Source organism: Apis dorsata, unplaced genomic scaffold, assembly GCF_000469605.1.
Source record: "Apis dorsata unplaced genomic scaffold, Apis dorsata 1.3 scaffold_1138, whole genome shotgun sequence".
NCBI lineage: Eukaryota > Metazoa > Arthropoda > Insecta > Hymenoptera > Apidae > Apis > Apis dorsata.
The window spans coordinates 1606-11412 of record NW_006264236.1 but is presented as its reverse complement, the minus strand read 5'-3'; the positions used below and the strand labels follow the sequence as shown (position 1 = coordinate 11412).

Genomic DNA, 9807 nt, shown 5'->3' with positions numbered 1-9807 from the left:
TATATATATTTGAGTACATTAGAGAAACACTAAAAATTATAAGTTATCTTATAATTTTGTCACGAAATATAAATTTTTTCTATAATTTCAATTTTCTAATTCATGTTTAAATTATTTCTAACCAATAAACACTAAAATTATGATAATAAATACTAAATATATGATTAATATCAATATTATTATTTCTTTGATCATTCTAGATCTAAAAAATCTGTGAATTATCCAATAGTGATAAAATATAATGATATTAGCTCATCCATTGTAATATATTTTTAATAATAGCCGATTTATGATATTTTATATATCCTATTATACATATTATACAAAGTATTTATATAAACAATTGATAAACATTAGCATACTAGCGCATATTTTATCATAGATGTATACATACAAACGATATTCATAGTAATCTTTTTTTATAAATATCTCGAAAACTAAGGCCGAGAGATAATAATATATAAAGAAAAGAATATTGGAAGAATCAATTGATAGAATTATTAAAAGAAATCAACAATATATTTAAAAATTATCGAAATCAGTAAGATAACTATGATTCTAAATAATTATTATTTTTTTTCTAATCTCCTTATTAAGTTTTATATAAATAAATATGTAAATAATATTATTATATTATAATCTTAATTTAAAAAGTATATTTTTTTTTATATGAATTTTTCCACAAAAATGGCTATAATATTTAAAAAAAAATACTTCAGACACCCATTGATGGATTCCTTTAATGGTAAAACTTTTCATTAATATTCTATATCTCTGCTTATTATCTCAAATATTAAATTGTGGCCAATTTGTCTTATGCAGAAACTTCTTTATAATTCTATAGATGGAATAAATTCTTGATAATTTTTTCTTTCTTTAGACAAACAATTCTTTTCATATATATATTTTTATTTTTTTTATATACTTTTTTATATATTTTTTAATTTTTTTATTCGCGATAATCATAATAATAAGCAATAATCAAGAGAATTTCAATAGTTTAAAATATTAATATAATTTTATTATTAATAGTTTAAAATATTAAAAATGAAGATAAAATTTATCTTTAAAGAAAATAAAGAATGTGATTCTTAATAATAGAAAGAAAATGAGTTTTAAAGTTTTACAAAATTAAAAATATTCATATTCAAATTTTAACTTGATAGATATAAAATTTAAATATTAAACTTACATGTTAATAAACACATTGTAGAACGAAAAATAGTTTCTGACAGAACAGGCCAGTTAAAAGGACCAAAACGATTCACAATTTTCGGCCATATAATCGCAATGGGAACGTAGAATTGCAATGCATATGTGAGTAAGATACTCAATGAAATGGCAACTTGTATACACTGAGGTAAACTGTAAAAAAATAATAATAATATCTTATGAATATTTAAATAATATTTTCTTCGATTATTTTCTGTCAAAAAACCATAAAATTCTATTCACTTTAACTTTTCATCACAATTATTTCATCAAAAATTATTCAGTATTAAATCTATCTAAAGCATGCAAATTTTGGCATACAGAGTACAATAGTTTATTAAGTAACTTATTATTATTAAATGCTAATAGAATAAATAAAAAAGCACGTTACAATATTACACAAAATATTTTATAAAAGAACGTAATACTTCTAAATAACCTATGATAGAAACCTTGAATGCTTGATGATGATTTTTCCATCCATCCTTTGTATGCAACAGAAAATTACATAATAAAATATTTCTGTAATAAAATATGTATTTTCTTTTTTATTTTGTTATTTTTCTATCATTTTGCATGATAGAATTTTAATTATTATTAATGTAGCGCATATTTAAATGTATTATAATTTATTATTAAATCAATATAGAACAAATATATTTGTTACAATAATTATTTTTATATTTAATTATTATATAATTAAATACTATTATTAATTATTATATTTTATAAATATTATATTATATTATATTATATATAGATATCATTTTCTGTTGTAATTTTTTATAATATAATAATATATATAATGAAAAAGTAATATTTCATTTATCTTACGAAAAATATTTCGATATAAAAAATATTTCGATTATTCAAGAAAAAGAATTAATTTCTTACGAAGAATATATTTTATCTTTGCTATTAGAAATAATTTATTTCTTTTAAAAAATATTAGAACGTTTGTAAAAACTCTATTTTGTTAAAAAAAAAGATAACATTTAAATTTCTGTAATGAAAATTAATATATTATATATGTATATTTGTTATCATTAGATCAAAATCAAATTCTAATTACGTTAGATTTCATTGATTCATTCAAAAAAATTGTTCAACTTTGATTTATGTCATTAAAAAACAAAATAAACTATTGTTTATAAATTATTCATATACATATATAGTATGTTTTCATAATAAATGATAAATATGTTTTTTTTTATACAATCATCCGAATGTATTCCTTCCACTTTAATAAATAATATAAGTGAAACTATAAATGAAAAATCATTGCAATGTATTAATTTTCATGGTAAAAGATAATAATGCCTTTCATACGAAATCATACAAATATTTCTTCATTAAAAAAAAATGAAATATTTTATATGGAACTTAATGGAATTTAATATTTTAAATCATTTTGAAAAATTGAATCAAAATAAATTATATAGTACCAAATTATATAGTACAAAATAAATAAATATAAATAAAAGGAGTTTTTCTATCTCCTGATTCTTATTTTAATAAAAAAGTTACAATTAGTTTTTATAAAATTTTATAATATAAAATTCATCAATAAAAAAAGAAAATAAATTTTATATTTTTATAATATTAAATATTAACAAATTATAATTTAAAAAATAATTAATATAAATAATATATACTAATATACATAATACATACTGAAATAAGAGATTTTTAACTTTATATAATAATGAGATTTTGATTTACAAAAGTAAATTCTATACTTACACTTCCTTAGATTCAAGATTTAACGTTACGGATCCAGCTACTGCATCACCATATTTTAAATAAGATATAAAACCCATCGCGACGAACATTCCACCAACAATCACCATTCCAACATTTAAAACTCCGAATGGTTTACTGAAATTGCTCGGTTTCTTCATTTCATTTTTCAGAGGTAAAACCTGAAATATAAAAAAGATCTATTAATAAAAAACAATTGATATTATACTAAAAGAATATTAAATCAATATCAAGAATTAAATTTCAACATATTTTATTCATTTTTAATTAAAATATGAAAATATTATTATACTTTTATAAAATATTTTATTGGAAAATATATGTATATAATTTACATTACATTAAGAAAAAAAATTAATTAATTTTTGAAAAATTTTAAAAGATAAATATAAAATATAATGTATAAAATACTTTATACATTATAATACTATATATAGAAACTTATAGAATATGTTTATAATGTTTTTATTGAATTAATACTTTATTAAATAATTTATATTTATAATAATAATTTATAATTATTTTTGTTTTTTTATATATTTTTAATGTATTTCATCTTTCAATATTCTATTAAATAAATTTAACAAAAAGTAACAAAAGTAAGATATAAATATAATAGATTATTTTTTATTTCAATACTAATTTCTTCTTAAAAAGTGATATCTTTATATTTACCAATTCTAAATATTTTTTAATTGCAATTATATTTGATATTAACAATTAATATCAAATTTTGTATTCATTGATTTTATATATAAATGCGATTCATATCTTATGTATTTATGTGTGAATTGAGTGTCACTGAACGCGATCGTTGTTTCGATTATTTTGCTGTTTCCTTTTTTGAATTGTGTGACGCGACATAGTGAGTTCAGACAGTAGAACAAAGACATCGGCACGACCCATTTATATTATATAATTTATTTTTATTTCCTTTTTTAAATATATTCTTTCTTACTATTATTTTTGGTTAAATCATTTCACAACTTATCCCCTAATAGGTTATGGGCTTATTGTCTTCCGTTATTGTGTGGTGAGTGATTTGATACTGAAGAAGTATATTGCTATAAAGTTTTGTAATTCAATATGAAAGTTTTGTATCTGTTAAAAATTAAAATTAAAAATAAAATAAAAGTAGTTGAAGCAAAACTGTATCATTTTCATAATTTCAATGGACAAAACTATCAGCTATAAAAACAATAAATGCAAATTTATATGATGAAGAATAAACTATATATAAAAATGTATATCGATAGTTCGACTTCCAGATCTGAAAATAAGCAGATATCGTGGATTCAAAAAGATGCTGAAGCTCAAGCATTTTTGATAAGAAATTTTAATTAAAACATTTATCAGATGTTCTATTGTTGCACAAATGTGAATTGCACAATTGCAAATCATACGTTGAGAAAAATGATCAATCAGTGTAAGTACTTTTGGATCAATTTATAAATACAAAAATAGATCTAGAAAGAATCCATCGCATTTTGAAAATAATTTCGCTGGCATAAGGATTGGAAAACATAAATATGGAATAAAAAAAAAAAGATTCTATTATTATTGCAAAAAAATTTTTTTTTATCAAGTTTAAGAACAAAATATGATAATATTTGTAGCCAGGTATGCTATATCACAAACGGAACAGACAATTGAGTCATTAATAGATTACTTAATAAATGAAGAAATGTTGTTAAAAATGCGAAATATACAAATATCCTGAGAAGAATATTATATTGATTCTACTATGAGAGGACATAAAAAGAACCATATTCGCTGTGATCTTCGTATTTCCCGTAATTCTCGTGATTCTTGTGGTCTTGATACAAATATAAAAAAAAAATAATAAATCTCATTTCTGCAGAAAATCCGGACATTGGGCTCGTGATTGTACATTGAAAAAATCACATATGAAAGGACAAACCTTGGTAGCTCAAAAGAATGAAAAAGAAAATAAAAATATTAAATATTTTTATTCTGAATTATTTAATTAGAGAATGTTCCACAAAAAGATAAAGATACATGGTTTTCCGATTCTAATACGACAGAACACGTTTTTTTTTTGAAAAGAATGATTCAAAAACATGAAAATATATATAGAAAATACATACACGTGGACGATACATTATGTGTTAAAGGCAAAAAAGACATGTATGTAAAGTGATAAGATAAATGCTAACGGAACGTATATGTATCACATAATCAGTGAAGTATTATATATATTGCAATTAAAGAAGAATTTGTTGTCAATCGAATATGCTTCAGAAAAAGAAATGAGAGTTATTTTTGAAGATGATGGATAAAATGTATATTTCTATAAGAACAATAAATTAATTATTAAGGCAAATAATCTTAATAACAAATTATATAAATTAAATTTTACGTTGATACTGAATATGCTGGTAACAGAAACAAATATGTTAATGAGTATTATACCGGAACAATGGCATGAAAGATTAGGACACGTAAATTTTAAAACATTGCGACATATAATAATAAATTCAAGTGTGCATGATTTGAAAATCGATAGTGTAATAGATAGTAATAAGTAGTAATAGTAATAGAAAGTGATATTTATTGTGAAGAATGTATATATGTAGCATCGAAGAACTTTTTTGAAAGAATAATCTGTAAGGATTAAGCATACAGAAATATTTCATGTTGATCTATGCCAATCATTTATTGAAGAATCGTATTATTATTAAAGGATGAATATTCAAAATATTGTTATGTTTATTTCTTGAAAAAGAAAATAGAAGTTCTCAATTATTTGAAATAGTTTTATGAAGTATAAACAGATGAACATAAAAATAAATACTGAGAACTAATTGTGGCAAAAAATTTTATAATAGAAAGGTCAAAAATTATTTATTTTCAAAAAACAACATTAAATAACAAACAATAACGTGTGGAACAAAACAGATTTATTGAAAGATAAAATAGAACAATTATTAAATCAGCAAAATTCAAAATATTGAATCAAAAGTATATGTTGCATGCAAAGAAATCACTGCTATATTTATGGACTGTGGCGAACTATAGCTATTTACATTAAAATTGAACAATTACAGAAATCTTGGAAGAATCAATACCGTATGAAAAATGATATGGCGAAAAGGTATCTGTAGTTCATTTACAAATTTTCGGAAATGATTGTTATGCTTATATATCGAAAGATCAAAGGAGTAAATAGGAGATAAATTCAGAAAAATATTTGATAATAGATTATAGCGAATAAATAAATAATAAATTATTGTTTATTTGATCTTATTGCGAAGAAATGTTACATTCGAAAATATTATTTTCAACGAAAAATCTAAATGAGATAATTGAGTTCATTGATATCAAGACAAATAAAATAAATATGAAAACGGATAAAATCGATAAGAATGAATCGATATAGCTATTAAAGAAAAGAAAAAATTTTCGACAGTTGATTCAATGAGATCTTTATTTGTTTCGTGAAAGATATTCAATGTTAATAGAAGCCCATTTTAAAGTGATTGAAATATTTTTTGCTGCTTATGAATCACAAACTATTCAAAAAGCATTAGAAACAGAAGATTTGAATAAATGGATAGAAGCAATCAACGAAGAACTTGAATCTCTTGAAGAAAATAAAACATGGGTTTTAGTTCCAAGACTAAGTAATATTAATATTATTTTAAATCGCTGGATTTTCAAAAAAAACGAATGAAACAATTTATAATTATAAAGCCAATTTTGTAAGAGACTATGTACAAAAAGATGGCATTGATTACAAAGAAACGTTCTCTCCGTCGTGAAATATGAATACTGATGTCGATTGCTATTATAATGAATCTGGAATTGATACAATTCGATGTGAAGACTGTATTTCTGTATAATGATTTAAAAGACTTATTTACATGGAACAATCAACTTGTTTTAAATTAGATGATGTGTGTGTTTATTACAAAAAAGTTTGTATGGATTAAAATAAGCATCAAGGCAATGGAATAAAAGAATCAATAAATTTATGTATGAATATAGTTTGATTTTTTAAAAATGATATTATATGTATATATTATTTGATTTCAGAAACGTTAATTACATATGTATGTTGATGATAATTTGTTGTAATAATCGTTTAAAAATGAATGATTTATTTTTTAATCTCAATCGAGTGTACAAAATAAAATATTCGGAGGCTGAATATTTTGTTGGAATGCAAATATAAAGAAATAGAAAATTATGAATTCTGAAAATGTTTCAAAAAGTTTAAAGCAAAAAAAATATTAAATAAATTTAATTATATAGACTGTTTTTCAATTGTAATGCCTGCTGATCCTAATGTTGAGTTCACTAAGATTACTGATGAAACAAAAAGTTGAATCATTCCTTCATTAAAAAAAAATATTCCTGAAGCAAAAATTTCAAAGTTTATCTTTTTATCTCAGAATAGTATTAAAAATATAAATGTTTTGACATGATATAATTTTATATAATTATATAATTTTATAAAGATATAATTTTATAAAGATATTCGTCGAGTGGGAATGTGAGTTTATATATGTAAAGATGCGAGTCATATATTTTGTATTATATATATATTGTGTATTATGTGTGAATTAAGTGTCACTGGACGTGATTTTGTTTTGTCTGTTTCCCTTTTTGAACTACTGTGCGACATAATGAGTTCAGCATAATAGAACAAAGATATCAGTACGATCCATATCTATATAATATAGTTTAATATAGTTTAATATAGTTTATTCCTCTTTTCTTTATTAAATATTCTTTTTTATTGTTACTTTTGATCAAGTCATTTTACAACTTATTATTTAATAGTATTCAACATTTAACAAGAATATAGAATAAATAATTCGAATTCAAGTTTTGCCACAATAAAAAATTTATTTTTTATTATGATGAAATTCATCATCAATTATTAAAAATTTGATATATAAATTTTCTAATAATTTAATAAACTTATAAGTATTCTACAATTGACTTTTTTTTAATCTCTCTTATCGCAAAAAATATATATTATAGAAGATAATTCATAATTCATAATTCATTAATCTGAATTAATGTGAATTTCAAAATGAGCATAGCATTTTTTAAGTTTATTTTTTAATAGAAAGGGCAACAATATAGATAAAACGATTTGTTGCCAAATTTATAATGCGTTATATAAATAAGGAATATATAAAGGCAGCTTACCAAAGTGATACCCTCGAAAGAATATATCACAGTGCCAAAAAACAAAGGCAAATCATGCCAATCAGCGATATATCGCCTCTCATGAATCGATGGTAGATCGTTGCACATTATGTACATAGTGGCGACATAGCCAGCTATAACCAGAAAATTCGCCATCGAAGAGACAGGCACTAGGTATTTTAGATTTCTGATCCACGTGCTCAGCATTATAGGAATCAAGATGACAGCCATGTGTTGGTGAACATCCATCTCAATTCCGTACACGTCCATCACCTATAAAAAAAAAATTAGTTTAACAAAAGTTAAATGCAATATACTAAATATAATAAATAGATTTATTAATAGAAATATTACATTTTTAATTCGCTCTTTTACTCTAGTGAATTTCATCGATATACAAATTAAAAATGCATATATTTTAAAATGAATTACAAAAAACAAAAACAAATATGCAAAAGTAAATATAAAATAAAATTTTCTTCTTTTAAGATTTTATTTTTAGAGAAATCGAAATATTAATCCAAAATATATATATCAATATTGAAGAACTTGTATTAATGTTAGAGTACAAATTAATTGATTTATATGTATATACACATATGTATATATATGTATATTTGAAGAAATTTCAAACTAGATTTTTTTGAAAATAAAGTTTTATATAAAAAAAATTTTTTTTTTCAACTAATTTTTGTATATAGTATATTTTATAGTATATATATATATATATATATTTTATAGTATTGTATATTTTGAATAATAAAGTAAGTTAATTTAGTTTAAATTTTATTTTAAAAATTTATAATTAGAGTGTTCAATATTTAAATGGTTAAAATTTTGAATTTAGTTTCTCAATAAAAATTATAAAAGCAAAATTAAACATTGAAAACTTACCAGTTTCATATTCTTCGCAATGAAAACAAAATATACACAGCAAAATCCAAGTTGTGTGATACATAAAAATATATTAACCAATTTTCTGAAACAAAGTAACATAAGATGATATAAATCATAAAGAAAAACGAGAGAGATGAGAATAAGACACGTTAAAATTAAATTTTTTTAAATTTAAAGAAAATGAAAAATTTAAAAATATTAAAAATTTAAAATAAAATATTCAATTTATTATTGAATAACTGATTCGAAATAAGAATTTAATTTAGTATCAGAACACGTTTTTCTTATTATACATATATCTACCTCATAAACACAGAGTATTTTCGGAGTGAAAGAGGACCAGTAGCGAAGCACAATTCTACTGTACCAGCAAATCCAGTCGTAGCATTTGGATCATTAATACGACGCGTCACTTCTTCGTTGCATTTAATCTATAATACATACGATAATATTTACATATTAAACAAAAATTTTATTATATTATATTATGATAAAATAATAAGTATAGAATACAATAAATTTATGATAATGTAATATATTAAAATTATAATGTTATATAATATAATATATAATAAAATAATTGATGAAATTATTAAAAAAGCATAATAATTGATCTGAAACTTTAAAAAGAATATAAAGTTATAATTCTCATATTTTTCCATAAAATATTATTACCAGCATATTCTATGAATAAAAGTAAAAAAATATATAAATATATAAATGCATAAATTTATAAATGCTTAAAAATTAAAAAGT

The 9807-nt window shown here is 21.3% G+C and overlaps 1 protein-coding gene across 2 annotated transcripts in view; it reads right to left on the bottom strand.

Annotated features, from left to right (window-relative positions):
- Positions 1-1159: 1159 nt before the first annotated feature.
- The window catches only part of LOC102677641 (proton-coupled amino acid transporter-like protein CG1139), a 9892-nt gene continuing 1244 nt past the window's right edge, over positions 1160-9807 (bottom strand). Inside the window, exons 2-7 of one of the 2 annotated variants that reach the window (XM_031514726.1) lie at positions 9355-9482; positions 9049-9133; positions 8155-8427; positions 2956-3134; positions 1665-1697; positions 1160-1365 (exon numbers count right to left, since the gene is read on the bottom strand). In XM_031514726.1, coding sequence (XP_031370586.1) covers positions 1176-1365; positions 1665-1697; positions 2956-3134; positions 8155-8427; positions 9049-9133; positions 9355-9482 — 888 coding nt within the window. In that variant the 3' untranslated portion in view covers positions 1160-1175. The remainder of the gene's footprint in view (positions 1366-1664; positions 1698-2955; positions 3135-8154; positions 8428-9048; positions 9134-9354; positions 9483-9807) is intronic. The other variant, XM_031514727.1, reaches the window with a different exon arrangement.